Source organism: Anabrus simplex, chromosome 1, assembly GCF_040414725.1.
Source record: "Anabrus simplex isolate iqAnaSimp1 chromosome 1, ASM4041472v1, whole genome shotgun sequence".
Classification (NCBI taxonomy): Eukaryota; Metazoa; Arthropoda; class Insecta; order Orthoptera; family Tettigoniidae; genus Anabrus; species Anabrus simplex.
In genome coordinates this window covers 1,562,241,923-1,562,267,603 of record NC_090265.1, presented here as the reverse complement: position 1 = coordinate 1,562,267,603, position 25,681 = coordinate 1,562,241,923, and the positions used below count along the sequence as shown (strand labels likewise).

At 40.9% G+C, this 25,681-nt stretch overlaps 1 protein-coding gene across 2 annotated transcripts in view; it reads right to left on the bottom strand.

Moving 5' to 3' along the window:
* LOC136880707 (midnolin-A) overlaps positions 1-25,142 on the bottom strand; it is a 235,636-nt gene extending 210,494 nt beyond the window's left edge. The window contains exons 1-2 of one of the 2 annotated variants that reach the window (XM_067153319.2): positions 24,750-25,142; positions 24,391-24,478 (exon numbers count right to left, since the gene is read on the bottom strand). In XM_067153319.2, coding sequence (XP_067009420.2) covers positions 24,391-24,478; positions 24,750-25,000 — 339 coding nt within the window. In that variant the 5' untranslated portion in view covers positions 25,001-25,142. Of the gene's footprint in view, positions 1-24,390; positions 24,479-24,578; positions 24,652-24,749 lie in introns of those variants that run through there. The other variant, XM_067153320.2, reaches the window with a different exon arrangement.
* Between the last annotated feature and the right edge of the window lie 539 nt (positions 25,143-25,681).

The window sequence follows — 25,681 nt, the reverse complement described above, 5'->3', positions numbered from 1 at the left end:
CCAAAGAGACTAGATGCTCGTATTATTTTTTTAAAAGAAGCTTTTAGGAAATGAGCTGATATCCAATCCATCAACCAATTTTAGCAATCTCGAAAGTTCAAGCAACTTTTAAAATTAAATAACTTCGGCAGTACTACGGAAATAATAAAGGAAATTAATGACCTGTGTCAGCCCCATCAGACCACCATACTTATCGTTAGCTTACAGTGGCAAATAGCACACTCGCACGTACACTCCCTTGTTGATCGATGCATACAAGAAACAAAGGAATGATTCAAAGGATACGATGACCTTTAGTAGCAGCACGTGGGACGAAACATGGTGGACAAGGACATGCTTAAATCAGGAAAGCATGGCGCCATTACGGCCTCCGTAATATATATATGTGGCTTAACTGGAGTTCGATTCAGTTATCGAAGGTAGCATTACATTAAACCGCTTTAAAACCGTTGATGAAACTCAAGAGAAACACATTCAATATAATCTGAAGGTGAAATAAAAATAAAAACTTTGCATGATAAAAATGATATGTACAGGATAATTTTGTTAACGTGCGTTCAAATAAAAACAAACTTTTCGTCTATTCTATAACACAGTTTCGACTATAATGGTCCAACAATGGTCGCTTAACCCAAGGCTAGATAACTTAAGAGTAGAGAGAAAGAGGTCATCCGGTGTTGAGGAACAAAAGAATTCCACAGAGATTCAAAGAAAGACGATAGCAAGAGAAAGCACCGGTATTTTTTTTTTTTCCGAAGCGCTGGAAAACTACTGTGTAGATGCACGTGAAACTAGCACCAACTCCCACAGGCAACGCCATGACGAAACTAAGTTAACGTAACTCGACCACCGCCTGCGTGGAAACTTTCATTTCGAGATAGAGTGCTGCCTCGTATTTGCAGGGTTTCTCCTCGCTGCTATAGGCCTACTCTGAGCACATGAATCGTTCTTTCTTTCTAGCATAATTCCCTAGCAACAAATAGCTCGGTAGGTTATTTCACATAATTCATTACCTAACCTGTAATTTCAAAAGATGTCTTTCTCGATCATCATTCGAATGACTGACCAAACTAATGTAAATCTCAATGTGTCCTCGTGCCGAGGTGATTCAGCTCTTTTCAGCCAATCTCCAATGAAGGTGAGCTGTATATACAGTTTTAACCACATTCCAGCTCTCCGGGCATTCCAAAATTTCTGATAGTATCGGGAATGGAACCCAGGGCTCCGACGATGGCAGCTAATAGCGTTAACCGTTACACTACGGCGATGGATACGAAACGAATAACCATTCTTTGAAGTAAAGCTAGCAAACATAGGGTCAATCACATAACTGCAATGTTGAAATCATGTTTCGGAAACTGGTTTCTCTCGCAATAGTTTTTTTTTCTTACGCCAACATCTTGGCTAAACGGCAGCGTTGAGCCCTTCGACACAGAGGGTCCCGACTTCGACTCCCGGCCGGGACGGGGATTTTAATCGCGTATGATTAATTCTCCTGGCTTTGGGACTGGGTCTTTGTGTTTGTCACAATAAATTCTGATAACACACGACACTACCAACCCCACAGAAGCACGCAATAGTAATTACATCCCTCCACATAGGGTTAGCGTCAGGTAGGACATCCTGCCATAAACAGGGCCAAATCCACATGTGACAATTTGCATCCGCAACTCCACAAGTGTGAGAAAAGCGGTGGAAATCAATGCCTGTGTTTACTGCTTTTAGTGCCTATAAATTTTTTTCTTTTCTTTTTTTTTTTGCTAGGGGCTTTACGTCGCACCGACACAGATAGGTCTTATGGCGACGATGGGATGGGAAAGGCCTAGGAGCTGGAAGGAAGCGGCCGTGGCCTTAATTAAGGTACAGCCCCAGCATTTGCCTGGTGTGAAAATGGGAAACCACGGAAAACCATCTTCAGGGCTGCCGATAGTGGAATTCGAACCTACTATCTCCCGGATGCAAGCTCACAGCCGCGCGCCTCTACGCGCACGGCCAACTCGCCCGGTCCCATAAATTCTAACCCTACGTATAAAACTGAAAGACTCTTAAGAACCTTGGAATAACTTTCGATAAGCAAGTTGGCCAGAGCACGGAAAAATATATACATTATATATAAACTTGTTTTCAGTCCATTACACTCACTGTACAAAATGAGGAACTTCCTGCCAGTCAATACCAGGAAATGGCTCGTTCAAGGACTAATACTACCAATATTTGATTATGGTGAAGTAGTCTACAATAACGCATAATGCCTGCATTCGATTCATTCTAAATGTTCCACTCCATTCCCATATCAGCTGTCTTGGTCAAGTACCGGAAGTACCGTGCTGTTTCTCAACTGCATAATATACCGCAAACAGGTAAACCAGATTACCTCAATACACTTCAACTGCAAGAGCCTCTGCGGCTCAGGCTGCAGCGCGCCGGCCCCATCACCGCTGGGTTGCGTGGTTCAAATCCCGGTCACTCCATGTGAGATTTGCGCTGGACAACGCGGGGGCGAGACAGGTTTTTCTCCGGGTGCTCCGGTTTTCCCTGTCATCTTTCATTCCACCAACACTCTCCAATATCATTTAATTTTGTCTGTCAGTCAATCATTGCCCCAGAGGAGTGCGACAGGCTTCGGCAGGCGGCACAATTGGGGCTTCATTCATCCCATTCCTGAGACGGCCAAATGACTGGAAACAGGCTGTGGATTTTCATTTTCACATTCCAACTACAGTAACCCCCCCCCCCCCATTACATAGAGCATCATCAAGGTCATCAAATGATTCTTGCTGCCCATCCCCACTCATCACAGAAATACGTATAACAACTCATTTGTACCGTGGACCAAACGTTCCTGGAATTCTATCCCGGCTGAAATTAGAGATATAAGTACCCTAAAGCTATTCAGAAGACAGTGCTTGAAGTTGTACCTACATTGAGATTAATGACACTGACAAGCATCCTCAAAAGTGAAGATTATTAAATACATATGTAAATGTAGTCCGGCTCCATGGCTAAATGGTTAGCGTGCCCACCATTGGTCACTGGGGCCCCGGGTTCGATTCCCGTCAGGGTCGGGAATTTTAACCATCATTGGTTAATTTCTGTGGCACGGGGGCTGTGTTGTCTTCATCATCATTGGATCCTCATCACGACGCGCAGGTCGCCTACGGGAGCCAAATCAAAAGACCTGCACCTGGCGAGCTGAAAATGTCCTCGGACACTCCCGGCACTAAAAGCCATACGCCATTTCATGTAAATGTAAGGTTAGTAACATAGTTTATTTTTTAAAGATTGGTTAATACTGTACATTCATTTAAATAATTTTAAAATTAGTTTTTATGATAATGTACATTGTAGTTAAATTAAATTTTAAGTTAATTTTAAATTATATTCAATTTAATTTTAAGTACGTATAATACTTAATACATTATGTTTATGCAGGTAATATGGTTTGGCATAATAGCAGGTTTTGTAGCCTGAGCCCCGCCAAGTACAGAAAATAATAAAATACATAACATTAAAATGTGCCATACCTTGTTACTGTGAACATGACCAACGGGGAAATATTCTTTTTTTTACATCTGAGCAAAGAACAGACAACTTATTTTACACACACACATCAGTGCTGATTAGTTTTGATCCGGGATCCATCCAGCACCGTTAACTTCTCTGCTTGGGACCGAACTAGTAAACATTGTGCTGAAGTACCAATAAGTAGTCTGTCGTCAGCTACCGGATCGCGGACCATCGGAAGCGGTGCCACTGACGCGGACCGCGTTCCCGGAAATTCTCTCTAATGGACACAGCGTCACCAGGTCTTTAGTATGCCAACAGTGACAGTGACCCGATTTTTCCCTATCTTTCAAAAATTCACTACCTTGGCTGCGATCGAACTTGCGTTCTTCAGAAAACGAGCATGACACGCTATCTCTGATGCACCAAAAACGGCTTCCAAAAAACATGAATTAATATTGAAGTCGTCATCCACCAGTTTGCTAGAAATCAAAATCATAGTAACAACATCCAGCGGAGGGCGATGCTTAGTTCAAGTTGATCAATGGTTCCTGTAAGACTATTCCCTACTCTCTACCACACAACGAACTAAATATAGCCCTAAGTACACATTAAAAGTCTCGCCAACAAAGTTTAAACCGTGAAGTTTAAAACGACAGTAAAATTCGGCCAAATATGCCAGCCATTAAAAACAGTGGAGTAAATCCAACCAACACTCAACCACTGGAACTCTACGACGGACTTCGGAACTCAAAAGACGTTAAAAATCAATTATGGGTTTACTCTTCAAATGGATCGTTTATCCAGCATTCTTGAATTAGCCCAAAACTGTTCTGGGGACAGAACATGCAGGTTTTTGGATGGAAAATAAAGACAAGAGTCGTAATCTGTTAATAAACAGCTTCTAGAGTGTTTGCACGGAATACCTCAGAACTGATGATGTTCTGTTATTTAAAGGGGCCTAACATCTAGGTCATCGGCCCCCAATGGTACGAGTGCGACGAAATTAAACTGATTAAAACTTCAAAATGTAGCCAGCCACTGACTAAAATATAAGACGAATGGTGATGAAAAAATGACCATGAATCCAAAGCAATCAGTGGACCCAATTCACAATGCCTTCTTTTTATAAAACGAGGTCCAAAATCCAGGTCATGAGCCCCTCATAATAGTAGGCTTACTAAACACTGGATAAAACAGAACCAGGGTGTTCCTCATACAGTGGTACTAATCACAGGTAACAGACTCCTGGTGTTCCTCACATGGCGGTACTAATCGCAAGTAACGTCGACCTATGGTGTTCCTCACGGAATGGTACTAATCACAAGTTCTAACTTCATCCCTTGGTCACCCTTTTTAGTCGCCTCTTACGACAGGCAAGGGATACCGTGGGTGTATTCTGCGTCCCCTACCCTCAGGGGATTACCGCAGAGCTGTACATAGGTTAGGTTTCTGTAGCAAAAACAGGCGCCCCTCAAGTATTTGTGGCTATTGTACTATAGCATGAGCTTTAGGATGAGTACAAGGTACGGAAAACAACATACAACAGTACCGGTAGATAGTGGCGTTATTTTGCAAATTACTGTTTTATACTGCACACTTCCAAATAAAATCTGAGCGGATTCTTGTAGAGAAAAATTAGCATCTAACATCGTGTACCCCGTCCTTGATTTACTCTCAAAATACATCCCTACACATCGGTTTGTATGGCGTCATGAAAGGGATTCGGCCGTAAAACTCGTGATGCTGACCCCAATAAACTCGGGAGAAGACCCAGAAGACGACTCAAAATCTGGGAGGCAAATGGAGGATAACGTAGCAAAGGGAGGCCAACGTGGCGATGGTTAGTCGCGTTTTAACTATTTAATGGCAAGAGGTTTGAAATTAAACAGAGCCCCCAGAAAGAGTATTAACGAACTTGACCATTTTCGGTTCCTGTTAGATCCGAATTGACTATTTAACAACCCGTGAGAAACAGGGCAAGTTAGGGTCCGCCAATCAACACAACTGATTTACACATATTAGTATATGGTGATTAATTGGAAATGAACTGAATTGAAATTAATTAAACTAGTAATCACTATTTATTAACTGTTTAAATCAATTTTATTAACTGGCGGACCCTTATTAGCCCTGTTTTCTCACAAGTTATTAAACCCATTGAAAGAGACATACAAATAGAGGATTGAGGAGGTGCTTAGTTAATTCAGAGGCTTGCGGGCTGAATACAGAAAGACAACCCTACAACGAAGAGTGATCGCGGTCGTGACAAACATTTTGATGATATACTGCCGTAGTTCTATTATGTAAGGGAATCGGCAGTGTTCAGGCAGTTATTTAAACTCGCTTCAAAAGCAGGAGTGCACACTTTTATCGGCTAAATGTAGATAAACCTCCTGTATTAAATAAACAAGATATCTCTATGGCAATATGCCCTTCCTTTAAGTCGTGCTTGCACTCGGAACCGAACATTTTTTGCCAGGAAATGTACACCCGCTCAAAACAAAACTAAGGGGATGGTACTGCATAAGTTTCTCGAAGGTACACTTTCGTCAGAAACAATTGTTATGGCTATGTACATATAGTATACAGAGGTCATTATTCAAATGTCAAGATCACAGTGGCATTACGCACTTTCTCCTAAACGAAAAACAATATAATCAAATTCAAATATTAGAGATCTTCACAATGTCCATTCACAAAATAATGTATCTGTACCAAATATATTTCTCAAAAATGAAATACCGAAATTCGATGAAAAAGAGTTGAATTATGTTCTCATCAAGTCTTACAAAATATCAAATGTAAGGAACATACAATACCATGCTCTCAATCTCTCACTGAGCGACTATACATTATCTCAGCATACTGTGCATCGTGCTGTAATGGTACGTATCCTATCTGCAGATGAATGGGAAAATCCTGATCATGGTCATATGGTGTGTACATTCCAAGTTTATCCTATACCTAGAGCTACAATGGAAAGCTAAGCTACTTAATTCCAAGGAAAGGAGAATTCCAATAAGTTTCGTCTTCCAACATCCGTAGTAGGCAGTGACTGCTAAGACGGAACGTATCAGGTTATTTTAGTTGAGGTTTCTCCAAAAACGTTTTTAGATAAAGTTAATGTTCTGCATACTTTCCAAGAACTAAATAATGTTGACGAGATATAACACGCCATAACAGGGATGTCGCTTCATAGAAGCCCTACAATTATTTTAATTAAAACTCAAATATAAGAATAGCATGGCGATAGCTTCTAAAGTGCAATATAAAAATCACGGCAGGCGAGAGGAACAGAAGACTTCACTCACTGCAGAGGTAGTAGGTAATTGGACTGAAAACAAAATGATGACCTTAATGCGGCAGGAATGTTATCTAAAATACACGTCACACACATACAAACAAGATCACAGTACGATTTCTTAAATGGAACAATGAACACTTGCAACCTGTTTAAGGATAAATGTTGAAATACAGACAAAGAAACGGTAACGTATTTATAAGTACAGATTTGAGGTTCCTCAAGATATTTGCGTTAAATCGTCTGCCATAGATGAAACACACCATCAGGATATGAATACGTCAGTCAGCTAGGGAAAGACGCTAGCAGGAATCTACAGCAATGGTTCAGAGTCACTGAGTTACGAAAATTACAATTAGACAGCAGAAAAATACGGATATGGATGCACAGTCAGCTTTTAAGAGTGAACAAATTAATGGGCTCTTTTACATAAAAATTCACGGAAGAAACAGCTTAGGCTTAACAGACCCCATAGCTGCTCGAGGAAGAATGACATTCACAATTGTCCCTGTCACCGAAGTTCAGCACACAACCAATAAATTTCGCTTCCCTAAATCATTTTTAAAACGTGCCATAGTATGAATGATCGTGTATACAGATGTCCGGTCTATTGAATTACCAATATTAACGCCAAACTACATCGCAGTGCCCATATCAATTCTTACAATACTGAATTAATACGACAATATCAAAGAGACCAAGTCTCATCAACAGCCTTCGATTAATAACGCACGGAATGAAAAATGTACACACAGCAAAAAGATACTAACATCATTTCACTTATTTCGGCCATACTGTATTTTAACCGAAGTATAGGACGCAAATACCAGAACCCGTTATAATTCTGTCTCCAGGATAGAAAGCGAGCAAGCGACCGTGTTTGTTGCGCGGGGGAGTAAGGAAGCGTGGCAACGTTGCACCACACAGGCTGACTGTCCGTCGTGAGTACAGGTGACTGCAGGCAGTGAGCGGCGCGGCCTCGTTCCGTGTACCAATGCACACAAGGCTCAAATTCCACACAAAACACATTCATCCTCAATTCTTATCATAATCTCATTCCGTAGAGGTTTGACGTAGGCTATACCGAATGGAGACTATTGCATGCATACCAAGGAAGATATTTATGCTTATGATTTCTGACAAGAACAAAAATAAAATACATGTTTGATCATACTTCCACGTCTATGTTTCAAATTAAAATCTGAGGAAACGAATCCCCAGTAGCATCTAACATTAGGCTAAGTACTAAATATTTATTGTTTAGTGTACTCCATTTCTTACGAGCTTGAAGACCTGCTTAAACGGCCCCCTTATCACAAATACGTATGTTGTGTGTGTCACTGAGAGAGCAAGCCTGAGTCACTTAACTTGGCGTGTCCTTTTAATGAAACAATGAAGGAAAATAAATTGGCAGTGGTTTTGAGAAAAGCATTGTATCGAAATATTCGTAGGAAGGAAATTCGGAAAACAATTTCCAAGACAGCGAATGATTGAACTCAAACCCACTCATCTCCATAGATCCACAGCTAGCACTCAGTGTGCCGAGCTAACCTGGTCAGTTTTATAAATACTTCAGCCACACACGACACTAAGTAGCTGACAACACAATTACGACGTTCAATCTGATGGCTAATAAATTATTCACGCTGATAGTCATGGCAATTAATCATCAATGAGTGTGAGTAATAAAATGCCAAGTATATTATTCTACATATTTGGATTAAGCTGTTACAGGCTCATTTCCAGCAGCTTAAAATAACACCATGTAACTTAAGCCTGTAGTCCCAATAAGACTAAAAACAGCGTTCCTCCACATGTTGTACAATCATTACGGGTATGCTTTATTGCATTGACGTATTTTAAGATGATTTACAACCTTGGTGCAATAAGTTTAAAGAAACCTTCGACTTCAAAACACATTTCAGTCACACAATGGAGCAACTTGAAACAGATTTGCAGGGGCGGAGCGTTTCCCCTCACATGTATCGAAGTTGGATCACCGAATATAAAAAGCAATTATGATTTACATTAAATACATAGACTATACAACAAATATACAAGGAAGACTGACTGGGCTTGCAGTGTTCAATCACAAAGACTGATCGAAAAAAAAGAGATTCCAAATTCCTTCAGAGTTAGCCCCGATATGTTTCTCTTCTCTTGTCTGCCTCGAAATAAAAATCTACCGATACTCCCCTCTCTCGTATATCCCTTCTGCTCCTAACAATTAAAAAAAACTGCTAATTCCCGTCGATTCACACGCATACACATAGTCTCGAGTATATCTCCAGCCACAATGCTCACGGTTACTAGCGTACAGTAATAACCGCGACAATACCCACTTTGCCATGCAACCAAAGTTCACGTCTTTCCCGTAACGTGTAACTATGAAGAGAGACGCCGCTAACCTATGGCCCTTTATAAAGGCAGATATCGGATCAATAAAGGCCAACACATGAGGGTGAATTTAATGATAAAATACCTTGCCATTTAATCTCAAAATAAAATTGTGGTACGAAGAGGAAATGTCTAAAAGTCAACAACAGAGGCCTGTCTGTGTGAGGTTTGATGAGCAAGAAATGAGAAAAGCAATATTTTGATTCCTTTGACGAGACCCAAGTTACTGAGTCCTTACGTATCCGATATCTGCTACGGCGGTTACCCGTTACAGAAAGTATCAGCCAGTGCTTGTGTGTATTCCTGGGGACGATTCCAATCTCTTCCCTCCTGCGAGATTACTTCTTTCTTTGTTACACAAACTGCTTTTCTAAAGACTTGAAATGAGGGTTGCACTCTTTTTTCATATTTAAAAATATTTTGGACTTCTTATAGTTGTTTAGAAATGATCGATTCGATTACAACAGATTCGTCGATAAGTACTGCTTTACATAGGTACATCAAAATTCATGTCATTCACATCATAAGATTAAATTTATTTAAAACACTAACTTCGTTACTTTTAGTAGGGAACATATGGGAATAACTGGACTTAATTCATCGTCTTCATTAACATACGATTACAAAACTGTAATGAACGAATACCTGGGTACTAAGAGAACCAGCTTGTTAATAAAATAGTAACCGCGTAACGGACAATGCCAGTTCTATCAAAGATCGTACGTGGAACAGCTTCACAGCATACCTTTACCTGTCGGGTAATCACTGCCCTTCAATTCCAAGATGGAGGATTCGATCTTGGATGAAGTCGGTGGCGCCTGACTGTATTTTAATGCAACAGCTCCGTGTAGTTGGCTTATGGCACGTTAAATAATTAAAAATTTCGACATTGCGGCGTTTTCTAACTATGTTAATAGTAAATAATAATATCCTCATGAGACTAAGAAAACTGAATACCAGTCCAACCGCGAGATAACCACTGGCCTAAACCGGAAAGTGAATGCGGGACTTCGGCATACAAAAACCTACGGTAACGTAGAGACCAGAGAACCTCCGTCGTTGTCCTGTTCCTAAGATAGCGGATTCGATCTCCTGACTAAGGTCAGTGGCATTTGAGTTTTTTTTTATATACCGATGGCTTCTGGCACGTTAAAGAACTTCTGCGGTATAAACACCGGCTTATCCCAGACGGTTTCATCAAATTTCTAGCAGTCAAGATTTATGTACATCACTTCACGGCAATGACGAGAACTGGCACTTTTTTTGGTTCCGCTTAGTGATCTTTTCTTGCAAAACTCAAGGGACAGAATCGCTTGGATTCACAAAACCACGCAGACGTGAGCGGAGCCACGAGTGGTGGCGGTGGTGATTGTTTCTAAGAGGAAGTACAACTAGGCAATAAACCTATACATAACACTAATCAGAGTAAAAAAAAAAATGGATCCTATAATTCGAAAAATGAAGGGTGTGAAAATGAAGGACACCCTAGGTCTCGAGTACGCTAATACCGTCGGGACATGGAGAATTGACCAAGGGAGGTCGGATAGAATAGATGGAAGTGAGGATCCTGGCACAAGTGGAAGCAATGTCGGGACTCAGCTGAGGTCCCCGTGATCGCCAACCACTTCCAAGTTCAGAGACCCTGGGGCCTCTTCAGTAGCCTCTTACGACAAGCAGGGGATACCGTATGTGTCATTCTACTGCCCCCACTCACAGGGGGAGCCACGAGTAAAAACTGGTGTTAGTATAGGAGCAGAGAGAACAAGAACTACGATGGTTTCAAAACCTAATATTTAAGATGTCATAGTATAGAACTGCTGGCCCCGCAATGAAGGGGGAGCGTGCCTGCCTCTTACCCGGCGGCCCCGGATTCGATTCCCGGCCAGGTCAAGGATTTTTACCTGGATCTACGGTCTGGTTCGAGGTTCACTCAGCCTACGTGATTACAATTGAAGAGCTATCTGACTGAGATAGCGGCCCCGGTCTAAAATGCCAAGAATAACGACCGAGAGGATTCGTCGTGCTGACCACAAAACAGCGGTCACTTGGTAGCCCACGGCCCTTCGGGGTTTTTGTGCCACGGTTTGGTTTCTTAGTATGGAACAACGGCAGCGATGTCAAGATAACGACTTTTAAAGGAGCCAAACAAGGTCATTGGCCCCTCGTTATGGCAAGGGAGCTGAGTCAAAACTATAAAAGCCCCCCACATTATGACATACAAAATATATGTTATACAGATTATATAGCAGTTTTAATATTAACAAACCCAATAATGCCTTTAATATCCCTCAGTTTTGGAAAAATTGAATACTGGCACCGAGGCATGGGGAAGGCAACAGTTTGAGGAGATGGTCTTGACATCTGTCCGTAAGCGACTGCTGCATTCTAACATTTCATGTAGACTAAAATGAAAATCTAACAAGTCCAATAAAAGCAAGAATCTAGCCACATAAGATGTACAACGCAAGAACGAACATACGTACGTCGTCAAATTAATTTCACTTCAGCCGTGCAAACCACTGAGAGCTTATAGAGCGCAAGTTCGTATCGAGAGCAGCAAGCGGGATCTATTCCACCGTTATACCCTTTCCACGGTCGAGAAAGCATCCCGGATCGATGATAACGGTCCCCCTCAACCAGCTAACTCAACCTCTAACTTACATCTTTAACGGATGTGTCTGTAATCCCTACTGGCGTGGGCCTTTCTCGGGAAAGCAAGTACTCGTTTATATAGTCAGAGAACGATTTACTGTAGAGTAACGAGTACCTCGAACTCTATTATACACCACACCGTTAATGCAAGGTACGGAAATAGTAAACCACGTTTTTTACTGCCTATCATTTATCGCGAGCGAATCATGAATTAGTGGTTCGACAATCCCATTTTCCTATCACACTAACTGCTCGCAAACGCTGGGATGGTACTTCATCTAAATGGCAATAGCACATGAAGAAAAGAGATGCAACCTTACACCTGGCGGACTAAAATGAAAATTGCAGGTACAAAATATAACAATGACGCGTGTAAACGCATCTTTTAGCTGTGAGCTATAAGCGTAGCGTATCACTTGGTAAAATTGTATGTACTCTTTGGAAAAAACTGCTATTCCCATTAAAGCCATGTCCCATCATTATCATGCAATCATCGAGGTTTTAAACATTCCCCAAACGCTGCATCACTATCAATTTGTAAGGAAAACTTTTACTAATAACAAGGCCATTAATTTAGATTTTTTTAAAAGTCGTGTCCGATGTATTGTATTGTACAGACAAAATTACACAAGAGTAAACACAGTTAAAGAGAAATTATGTGCACTACTCTACACAGACATGAAATTATCAGAAGATTACTACATGAACATAAATCAAAATAATACAAGAGTTATGAACAGATATTTATGTACAACTTTGAGGTGATGTTGTGTAGGCTAGCAGTATAGTAAGTTAAATGTCCTTTGGCCAGTGTCGGGCGACATCAATAGCATTGGGGGTGGCTGCCATTGGGTGTTCCACAGTGAATGTTCACGGCCACAGGATACATTGATGAAGGTGCTGAATTGTCACTTGCTCTCCACAATCACGAAGGGTTATATCAGATGAAAAACTGCATGCAGAACCAGCTTAGATATACCAACTCCCGTTCGAAGTATGTTTCGTGGATTCCATATTTAACCAACTAACTTTGCAACCACAAGGAAGGTTCTCCTTTGGTCCCATCCAATTTTAGAGAGGGACAGTTCTTTCCTTCCACATTTCGATCCTATAGCGGTATCTACGTTCCCTTCAAGGTTGATGGTTGTTATAAAGATGCTTTTTTTTAGAACTACGCATGTATTGAGCACAGAAGTGTAACTAAGTAGCGTATTCTCTCAATGGGATGGGAATAAGATTTCAGACAGCTAGTAATAATTATGCAGCCTTCAATGAGAGCAATGTCAACCTACTTTGTATGACTTATACCAAACTGGGCTGGCTTATTCGTCTGCGAGAGTGTTGTTCGTGGTAGTGTTCCCCAACTGGTTCCTGACAATCAATAATTAAACAGATGTCCGTTAAATTAAAGAGAATAACAAAATATAAATGCGACCTACATCTTATCCCAACTATTTCCGTGGACGCGCCCAGTATGGCTCGTAACAGGGAGAATCAAGGCAGGAAACAATATGATTCTGGATATAAAAGTATCACTCTAAACATAAGGATTCGAACCTCTATCTTAAGGCTGGAAAGCTAGCTGCCGAGTCACTGCACCGTCGTGTTCCTGAAAAATGAAACGAGAGAGGAATGCAAATCATCTCTCTAGAGAATACAAAATATTTCAGTGAAGTACAAGAGTGAATAAGCGACAACTTCGTTAATTACCCCTTCAGTAGTTCGTAAATTACCAGCGATGTTACAAGAAGTCGATCTGAGAACTATTCTTTCTCAGAATAAGAAAGATCGCGAAAGAAATCTGAGATGGCATCACTACACCATGATTAATTTAATCAACTACCGTGTCACTCTGTAAAAATAAAAAACCCGCATATTCCAAGTAGCTGAAACGTTCTTCCTGTGTCCTATTCTTCCGATCATTCATTCGGTCTACCTATTTATTTTGAAGCTTCAACGTAGTGGTGGGGATTGTTTTCAGAGGAAGTACAACTGGGTAAGCATCCGCTGTTAACATTAATAAGATGGAAACAATAGAAGGAATGACACTTCGAAAAATGAAGATATCAGCCAAAGAAAGACAAGGGCCACAAAGGAAAAACTCCCTAAGCTTCGAATACTCTAATACCGTTGGGGTCGGAAGAGAAAAAGACAAAGAGTTGACCAACGGAGGTCGGATACGACCGATGAAAGTTACGAGCATGGCACAAGTAAGTAGAAGCAATGCCAGGACTCTGCTAAGAGCTCCGTGGTCGTCAACCCACGCAACCAAGTTAAGAGTTCCTGGGACGATTTCAACATATTCTAATGCAAGCGTTCCATTCCAAGGCCGAACTGTGTACATATCCACCAATCATACCAACATTTTACGCATTAGAACAATCCGTTTAAACTTTGAATGGTTTGCTGAAATATGTTGGGCAATTTTAAGGCCGGTATTTATAAAGGTATAATAAGCTTAGTCGAGACTCTACTTTCGAATCATTTGACAAACTTGATGTAAACTCTCTTGTCGAATGGTACCATTGTTGATGCATCCACCTACTCCATTCATGCATAAATTACAGACAAGAATGACTGAAAAAGCGAATTAGTATAAAAGACAACCATCCACATAAAGGACCAGCATCGAACATGAACGGCATAGTTCGAAACAAATACAGCCACTTAACGACCTTCGATGTTCAACTGCAACGCTGAGTGGTGATTGTCACAGAGGCCCTGGAATATGTTGACGAAGACGAGTGGGGAAAAGTATGTTCCTATTTCATTATACACATACTGGCTATCTACGTTGATCAACGTAGAAATACGTCAAACCCGATACTTGGGTGTGTCTATAACATCGAAGTTCACAGAAACCAATGAATGCACCGTCTACTTCGGTGCTGGTCCGCTCACTGCGTCCGTACTTGTTAGTTGGCACTGGCAAACATCATCGACGCGCTTTTATTTTTAACTTAGGCCTATGGGTGTGTCACATGCATTGCCCGGTTCTGCTTTCACCCGCTGGCACACGTGCTCACGCCGGCCATCACTGGAAACTTTGAATCCAAAACAAGTGTAAACGTAATTGAACGTCATATTTAGAACAGAAACAAGATCGTAAAGTAATGTCCACGGCAATAAGGGAAGGAACTACACTTATTTATACAAATATGACCAACAACAGTGACCGGAAGAAATAAACTGCTGCAAAGTTCTCCAAGGAGCTGGGTATAAAGGAAGGGGTAGACTGCAAAGGAAAATTGTGTCGAACTTTTCCATAGTTTCGGTCTACCAACTTCGGAATATCAGCTGCTGAAGCGACACCCCCTGCCCGAAATTATTCTAGACCGTATTGTCCATAGCATGGATGGATCATTTACTGAAAGGTATAAAATAGCAGGGAGCGATCCAAATGGGTGGAAATAAAATGTAGTAAGCATTTTGCCTAATGGCAGACTATGTTGAAAGCATGCAAACTAACATCTCGGAGCTTAAAAGAGATACACAGAGAATGACACGAAAATCAGAGTTTCGAAGTTAAACGAGATATCAATTGAGACGAAACAGAAGAGGTCTGAATATCATGACTGTGGAGAGTACAAAGGGCGTGTATTCTCCAAGGATAGTAGTATAGTAAGTAAAATGTAATCAAGATGCAGCAAAGCTAATGCGGTGAGCTCGCAGCAGTGATCAGCGGTAATGTGTAAGAAAGAAGCGAGCTCGCGGATGTAATTATCTTCACATCGAAACCCGTCCAAAGCATGTGGTATATTAAAATTAAATACACTACTACGTGAAACGGGGGATTTGTGACGACTAAATTATAATGTAAAGTTGCAAACTTGCGTTGTACCATTTGGATAGTAGAAAAAGGTCCATACTTAGGAAGTCACTCCACTATTTTACAAGAGGGAGGACGGCTAGCCACCTTCCCCAATTATTAGTCCCAGCCTAAAATGACTGGTAGCGAGGCAAGCGTGACTCTCCTGGAACTGTCGACAAGCATTGTACCCACCATACACATGTCGTAGCTTAGAAGAACGGAAAACCGTCCTTGAACAGATGAAAGGCTCCCACCTGGCAACATGAACCAGGTGCAGGTAGAAGGGAAAAACAAAAACAAAAAACGTAAGTCCATACAGAATCACTGAAAATTTTGAAAGCCTTCCATGGAACAAACTGTCTTTTGCGGTACATCCTTGAGACAGTGCATGTCAGAGCCAAACAGCTAAAAAAAAATTGTTATTTTTCCATTCCTGTTCATGTCTATTTTGCTGTTTATGTATTTTGAATTTTATCAGAGAAATTGTATATTTTATATAAACTACAACCCAAACATACCTTATGGTAAAATAGGGATTACAACACTTTGGAGATTAAATAATAATGTGTAAACACATCCATGCCCAAAAACGAACCTTTCATTTTCAGTAGAAGCCACATGGAGGTGTGATAACCTAAAGACGTGATCTCACCAGCAGAGAGAGAAAGCTGGAAAAAATTGCTTTTCATGGGAAGCCACTCCAAAGGCTGTCATGAGCTGTTAATAGCAAAAGCTAACAATATTATACTAGACATGATAATATGCCTTTAGGCTTTTGATGTGACAGAAAATCTCGTCTGGATTACGGGCCGTGAAAGCATCAATCTATATTATACTAGGCTGCAGGTTGTGTATAAATAGCCTACGAGTAAGTGTGCCAAACAAAACTCAACAACGGTAAGAGACTTAATACACTAGTGTCCAAAAGTTAAGCATAATCACGAAACTAGGCCATACCACCTGATAGGAATGTCAGACGGATTGCTGAACAAGCGGAAGTTGAATCACACACCATGTCACACAACTTGTCAAAAAAAAAGTGTAGAAAGGTTCTGATAGCGAAGGTACAACTTTGACAACAGCTAACAAAACTTGGCAACGTCTTCCACAACAAAATATGCTATGTATGGTTACCCCTAACGGCCATACATTCTTCGCAGCGACATGGCATTCTCTCTATCATATCAGAAATAAAATGGACATAAACACATGATATTCTAAAGTGACTGCTCATGCCAATACAGTGACTTTTGTTTAATACCCACTAACTTAACAGAAAGGATTTCCTATGGGAATCAACATCCATATCATCTGATGGCCAAGCAGGCATCAATTTTTGGTAATGAGACAGTCTCTCATAGTGCATTGGCACTGCCGGTGGCCTCCACGGTATACACTAGGCAGCGTCGTGGTAGGTGTGCTAGGTACCAACTGATGAGCCCAACCTAAAACACGGGGGCAAAACGCTGGCAACCAGGAATGAGTTAGCTGGAAAATTTATAATGTCCAATAACGGACCATTTGTATTGGTATTATGACTGGATAAATGTTACTATCAATGAGAAAGTACAAGAAATAATACTGTAGGCCTATATGAAATACAGAATGTGCAAATGGACAAAGGGAGGTCAATAATGCTCGATAAGGACCACCTCTGGTGGGATACAGTGATCAGTGTGCACTACAGCCAATGGTACTTTCATCTATGTCTAATGGTTTCAGTCTTGTCCTTTGCTCTGACAATTAAGATAAGAGGTATGAGCAATGCTAGTTAACATCATCGCTTTTGTATCCTGTCCCTGCAATGAACGTGAAAGTGTTTGTTGATGTAAAGATTTCAGTGAATTTAGGAAAGGGATAGGCCTATGAAAGACCACCTTCAGGCTTTGAGAAAAAAACAGGGAACTACCTCACTTTTTATTTCTCTAACATGTCTCTCCAAAGCTGCCTGTTCTATCAGAGCTCAGGGTTGAACATACATATATACAATAGCATTCTTGAGCTTTAAGTTTGATCCTGGAGAGAACAGAACATAGCAAGAGTAGTATGTTTTTTTTTGTTAATAGTAAAAGGCCCTGCAATTTCCAAGGGATATGCGGGAAATCTACAACACTTGAATCTTGTAAGGCAGACACAAAAGGAAAGAGCATTTGTTTAAAAAGTCCAATAAACATAATCAAGGATCACCCTGCTACAAAATTTAAAAAATAAAAAAACACATACACAAAAGGTGATCTCAAAACAAGTGGGAAACAATCAGGGGATGGACAGTACACCCCAAAACGACACAAAGTCCCAACGAACATTGACGGCTCCAAGTATTAATATCGTAACTACAGTTATAATTTTATTTATGCTATCATTCTTCTAGAAGACATTAAGATCTATTATTGCTGTTAAGTTTGGGGCGCAAGAGATTAGATTTTTATACAGGAGAAAAATACTGAAGCAATGGCTTTGGTGATAATCGTAAATCACTTTTGCTATTCTTGGACTTACGGTGTTAATACATGGAGACGTCTATATGGCTGTCGTTTACAAATTACACTCTTCAACTATGTACGGGCAGAATTGATAATAGACATATCGTGCAGATGAGTAGACGCCTCCATGTTGGGGTACCAGCAGGCATAGTGCATTGTATATATAAAAGTCCTCAAAATGTCAATTGTGCACCTCAATGAAAGCTTGAACACACTAACTCGATTGTTGGCATCTCCAAAAACTACAAAAGTAGATAGTGAGATATGAAAACCAATAACATTATTATTACTCAATTGTTGGACACGTTTGTACACTCCAGGCACTGCCCAACTCTGAACTTAATTCTAAATACAAACTATCTCCCCATTCCAGCTAATAAATAGACAAGGCATAGCTCATTAAGAATCTACCATAAGGTGTATGTTCATAGTAGGGTTACCATATTTCAGAATGAAAAATAATGGGGTTTTACCATACTGTAAAGTTTAAAGATTGGGGGAATTCATATGCAGTGGTTTATTTTATGTATTTTTCACTGGCTTAGACTTTTTAGAGAAAATCCATTTTAGAGATAATGCTGTCACAGTACTGTACACATGTTACATTTTTCTTGTTGTACAGCAAGCTTACAATCAACATTTAGCAACTTTACATTTTCAACATAGGGCCTATTTCACTTGTCAATCCACTGAAAATTTAGAAAAAAGAATATTCTCTCTACAGCTGCATTACATATAGATATGGCAAAATAATACTGTATCACTCAACGTTCCAACATTTCTGAACAAGTATTGGTGCCATTTCTGTGCAACCCTTTTCCTTATTAAAGTCCTATAGTTCATCTTGTAGTAAATTCTGAAAGCACTCATTTCATCAAAAGTACAGCCTCATGAATAATAATGTTAACACCCTTTAAAAAAACCACACTTCTTTCCAATGCTTGCCAGGATGGCTCCTTTACAAGAGTTAACCAGTGAAAATCACAAGTAGCTTCTGCAACATAGTGATCCCATGTACCGATTGCCAGGAATCAAAATATATTAAGATGATAAATATTGAATAATTTGATGGTAGAGGGAAAAACCAGGGCATCGATCAAAACTGAACGAAGGTTGGGGGAACGGTATCAAAACTGGGTGGTCCCCTAAATCCAAGATTATTCGGAATGTGTGATGTTATATTCATAATATATATAAGGGTCTGTTCTCTTCTGGTACTGTTGGAACAGTACCTGCGTCAACTGTATTTTTCTTACGTCAGGCATTACGAACAATGTACGTGTTCAAGCGTACGGTAGCTCAGGGAAAAAAACAACAACAAGAGTGCATGGTACTGTGGAAGTTCCTCGTCTGTAATTGGTTTAGAGCCTACTCTGTAGATGATAAATATATTCTATTCTAGTTACACTTTTCTCAGAAACAACTGAACCTATAGATATGTTTGTTGTGGGTATTTACAGGCTTTGTACCTACCTGGCAGGCGAATCACATTTTGATAATTAAAATTAAGCATGATAAAATATTACATGCAAGGAACATACAATACCACGCGCTCATTTTTCTTTTTCGCGACTATACCTAACAAATTTCACGAGGTCCTTGATCCCGACTGAGGATACCGATTTCTGTCATGATTTGCTGCAACGCTCGACCAAAAACTTAAGAACTGTCCCCTTTCACGGCCCGGCCCGTAATAATTGACATAATACAGCGAAATCCAGAAGTTATAGGCTATATCGCGTTTGTTATTTACGTATCGCCGTTTACACACCTCTTCTTCAACAAAACCACAGCGCATTGATCGGCGTGGTGAGGTCCGGGCTTCGTTGGGGGCCATGGCTATGCGGCAGGAAAGTCTTCTGATCCACGTCCGTTCACGCGGTTCGGAAACTGAAGATATTCAGAATAAAATGTAGCGGAGCACCATCCCGTTAAATGTAACGAAGTCAGCTATTCATCTGGCCGTTAATTACGGAAGCAACCACTCGTCCACTCATTTGTAGGCAAGTGTGCTGACTGACACGGCAAAATAATCGGACAAAGCAGATGGTCAACTGTCAGATTTCTTCGTAAAAGGTGTGGATTGAGTTGTGCCCATACCAAAATTGTGTCACGATTTTGTTTGTAGGGAGTTGCTTTACGTCGCACCGACAGATAAGTTTTATGGCGACGATGGGACTGGAAAGGGCTAAGAGTGGGAAGGAAGAGGCCGTTGCCTTAATTAAAATACATCCCCAGCATCTGCCTGGTGTGAAAATGGGAAACCACGGAAAACCATCTTCAGGGCTGCCGACAATGGGGTTCGCACAAACTCTCCCGAGTACTGGATACTGGACGCACCTATGCCGCGACGGTGAATGCTTCCCGAAACGCACAGCAAAGCCCCATGTTTCCCATTGTCTTATGTGTCGTTGGACGTTCGTGAACGCGCACAAAAGCCACTAAACCCTCAGCAATGAATTCACTTGTGCCCGCCATGGTATTAATCTCACGACTAAACCAGAGGAAATAATGAACAATGAAATCCGCTCTCGACACAAGAACATCGATAATGAAAAGGACTTTTCGCCCGCCCGGTAGTTAGTGAGTCGTAAAACCAACAATGCTGCTTTTGTTAATGTTATAATAATTAATGTGTCCTTTCTTGAAACAGACTGGCGAACAGTGCATACGTAGGGCCTGCTATACAGTAGTTTACGAAACATACAATGAAGTTGAATCTATATGTCTACCTGGTGTATAACCACGATGAGGAAGCGAGCGAGAGAGAGAGAGAGAGAGAGAGAAAAAGAGGATCTCAAAGGAAGAGCAGATCAAATCGTGCTGAGACAAGTCGACTAATACGTGAAGCAGCACAACCTTCTGAGTTACCATTACTTTTTTTTTTTTGCTAGTGTTTTTACGCCGCACGGACACAGATAGGTCTTATAGCGACGATGGGATAGGAAAAGCTAGGATTTTGGAAGGAAGCAACCGTGGCCTTAAGATACAGCCCCAGCATTTGCCTGGTGTGAAAATGGGAAACCATCGAAAACCATCTTCAGGGCTGCCGACAGTGGGATTCGAACCCACGATTTCCCGGATGCAAGATCACAACCGCGTGCGCCTAACCGCACGGCCAACTCGCCCGGTAGTTACCATTATTTACCAGCTAACATACGTCAGTAGGCCTATTGCACGCGTCTCCGAAAACCGTAAAAAAAGTAGTTAACGGAACGTAAAGCAAATAACATTATTATTATCATCCTATTGCACGTGCTCTATCATGCACAGCTATCGAGAAAGGCCTAGGCCACTTTTCGTAGGAGGAAAAATGAGTCATTGAAAGTACATGGACGCTAACCAAATGACGTCACTCTACCGTAGAGAGTGATACGAGTCAGGACGAAGGATATATTTCAAGCACGGAAGAAATCTGAATGGTAAAAAAAACTAAAACCAATAAATAAGTAGTAACCTGCAACAAACACGTAATAGCACTACATTATCATTATAGACTGTTTTGCCTTTCAGCGTTCAGTCTGCAAGCCTCTGAGAATTTACTAAACGTCGCCACAATCCTCGATTTGCAACTAGTGATGTGGCCTCATTAGTTCTATACCTATTATCTTTAAGTCGTTAGAAACCGAGTCTAACCATCGTCGTCTTGGTCTCCCTCTACTCTTACCCTCCATAGCAGAATCCATTATTCTCCTAGGTAACCTATCCTCCTCCATTCGCCTCACATGACCCCACCACCGAAGCCGGTTTATGCGTACAGCTTCATCCATCGAGTTCATTCCTAAATTAGCCTTTCTCCCCTCATTCCGAGAACCCTCCTGCCACTGTTCCCACCTGTTTGTACCAGCAATCATTCTTGCTACTTTCATGTCTATTACTTCTAACTTATGAATAAGATATCCTGAGTCCACCCAACTTTAGCTCCCGTAAAGCAAAGTTGGTCTGAAAACAGACCGATGTAAAGATAGTTTCGTCTGGGAGCTGACTTTCTTACAGGATACTGTTGATCGCAACTGCGAGCTCACTGCATTAGCGTTACTACACCTTGATTCAATCTCACTATATTACCATCCTGGGAAAACACACAACCTAAATACTTTAAATCAGCACTATTCAGAACAAAAATTTCGACGATGCACTAAAGAACATAACACGACACGTGTCGGTGTGTGGGCACAAGACTTAATTCAACAATTTTCGTTATTTCAGTGTATTCTTGCAATAAGATTTGAATCAAAATGATAAACTGGTAGGGAAATAAGTGTATGAAATTCTGGGCTTTCTACCAGCATTATCAATCCAAATGAAATGACTAATATTCTGGGAATAAATACGAATTTCGGCACGGTCAATATTATTCACCCCATCAGTACACTATTACAAAGCTACCACACAAGCCAGGTTTTCATAAGATAGACTGTCGGCGGTACTCGATTGGCAACGAGCTAGAAAGTCTTTTCAAATAATAAATTGAAGTGAAGACAAAACAAGGATGACGCCAAGCTAACCAACCCGTAGCACCGCGTCAGCACGCGAGGTTCGACTTGCGTCACCTCAGGGTCATCAACACTATTACTGGCGTCCGGCAACCACGTCGCTACCAGCAGTATACATGGAATGTCTGAAAGCTTCTGGCAAAAGTGCTGTAATGCCAGAAGACTCATGTACACGCTTTAATAGGTTTTTTTTTTTAATTTTTAACTATAGAATGGCCATAGTGCTTTGTTATTGATTTCCAACTATAAAGAGAAACGTAACCCAACAAATTCAGCCTCGGCCTAGTAGCAATAGGAAATCTACAAACAACGATTGAGGAAAATAATTTAAAATATGCGGCAGAGAGGCATATGGAGTGAATCGATAGGATAGCATAAGAAACTATTTATCTTACACATATTCGGGTGCAAAAACCATCATGCCATGTTTAGTGTAAGAGAAGGCCTAATGGCCTTAACTACGCCAATAAAGACATTCATCTATCTATCTATGTGCCGTAAAAGGAGACAATTCCATCGGTGATACTTCCGAGTCTTCCTCCATTCGCTCAAAAACAGTCCCTGTGGAATGTCACGTCTTAATTCAATCTCGTTAGAATGCCCTATGGACGAAATGTCAGTATACTTAAACGCAAACATTAGGGATCGAGTGATTTTAAAGCAGAATAGATTGGCTTAGCAAGTAGTGACCAACGATACACTTAAAAGGCGATAGGCGGTGTGCAAAAATTAAGTCCCAACTATGGTAACAAGGCTCTTTATAAACAAGTATATGGATATCTGCCTAGTTATACCTCCCATTGCATATGCTGCAAAACAAAAACCTTAAAATTCCCAGTAAATATGAAACTCCAGTCAAACAATGGGAGATGGCAATTCGTTACGGCCATGAGGTAGTCGCTTAAGAATCGCCAAGCCTTTAAATAAAGCGTAACAGGGAGGTCCTCGTGCGCCGTCCAGTCAGACCCCAGACGACGCTACGTCCCAGGCTAAGAATCCCAAATGTAAACTCGTGTCTACACACACGTAAGAGAGAAGGGGAGGAGGGGAGGTCCATGGCTAGGCGGCGTGCAAGCTCTCCCAAAGCCCACAGCTTAGCAACAAAGCGCATAGCATCATACAATATGTGGCAACACGGCTTTCGTATTTTAAAAAAGGTAACAATAAAAACAACACTAAGCATACCACACAGTATAAACCCAGATACTTGTAGGTTTACTTCAAACGCTATACAACAGTCAATATTTAATTCTAGCAGTACGTTCTTTGAACTCCGGAACTTCATAATCCAACAATTTTAGTGCCAGTAAAGTATAAAAATATATCGCTAATAATTCTCCACAGCAAAACCAATGCCAATGGTCACTACTTGCTAAGATAAGAATGAAAGAAATTAGATTTACACTTCTTAGGAAAGGTAAGTAAGTCAATATCTAAACAAAACTACAACATCGCAACAATATACAGAATAAAATTACTCCGCCTGTAGAACTAACAAAATAGAACTCATGACCCACAAACAACTGGTTCATGCGGAACCTCTATCAGAGGGGCCGATCCTAGCGGCGCGTTTATCCACGTTGAAACATCCATGATCATGAGCATGTGACCTCAAGAAAGCTAGGCTACATCTACATAAACCGTTAGGTCCGCAACCGACAAGGAGAAAGGGGGTGGGGGTATAACCTCAGCTTATCGCTAATTATAGTACATATAATTGAAACAAATAATTAAGTTACTCACCAATAAACCCGTCTCAACGCTAGGTAACAGCGTTAACCTGCTGCCATCCATAAGTTGATTTTCTTGTAATGTCCCATCCCGTAGTTGCCTGCAAAAATGAAATGCAGGTCAGGCAAAAATCCATACCTAATTATTAAGCAAGAAAATCCTAAAATACGAATGCTACGAAAATGTAATTATCAACTAACTGTCTACGAAGAATATTTTTTGAAGAGAATCATAACTGCAAGTAATAGTATTTTTCGGCCATTTTACGGCCTCTACGTCATCACAGCTGATATACCCAGCGTTGCCACACTTCCCCAAAATAAAATCTGCCTCGTCCACCAGCACGCTATTACATAAAACAGCACACTCACCTGTCCCTGTGTAATAAACATATCCTCTCTTTTGGCACTTTCAGTTTCTTCGATATAATTTTTTTCAAGTTTTCTACACTTTCTGTTTTTGCTACTTGAAGATCAAACTGGCCCCCAGTAGTTGGAGTGACGCGAACAGTTATGTTACTTGCCGAGGCACAGCCACACCCCGGGAGAGAATTTGTCGCAGTCTCCGCTGGAATTGGTTTGGCAGAATCGGAAGATCCAGCGTTTCCACCGCCACTATCCATGGTGATGGCTTAAAAAAACACCACCACACTCACAAAATTAGAGAATCTTAAGCGTTACAAATAATCCAAAGAGATAGGGGAAGAAGAGGAATACAAAAACACAAATATGCCACTATGCCACTTCAAACATCCACACGCAACCACCTCCACTCCTCGACTGAACGTTTCCTTCCCAGCAAAGCATTCTCCAAGCTGAAGATCGACGTGCGGAAGTACAGCGCTCCTACCGACAGTACACTGTACTAAATGTAACCCCGCTTAAATTCAAATAATTTACGACTAGCCTTGGACACTAGACAATGTTTACGTACAAATAAATTGTAAAAACAACAAGAAGTGAAAACAAATAGGTAAAATTCAAAGGAAACCACACCAGGATGATAAAAATGACAGAATGTTACAAATCTACAATAGCATTTTAAAATGCTGAAATTCTTTCTTCCATTGTATCCAACAAAGTACAAAGTAGGCTACCCGACCCAAAGATATGGAAAACATGCTGCACGTATGAAAGAAATATTTGAAGAAATATTGTTATTTATCGGTTCTAATACTTTTGAGTGTCCGCCTCTGTGGTGTAGTGGTTCGAGGCCCGGGTTCGATTCCCGGCTCTCCCACAAAATTTGAAAAGTAGTACGAGGGATGGAACGGGATCCACTCAGCATCGGGATGTCAACTGAG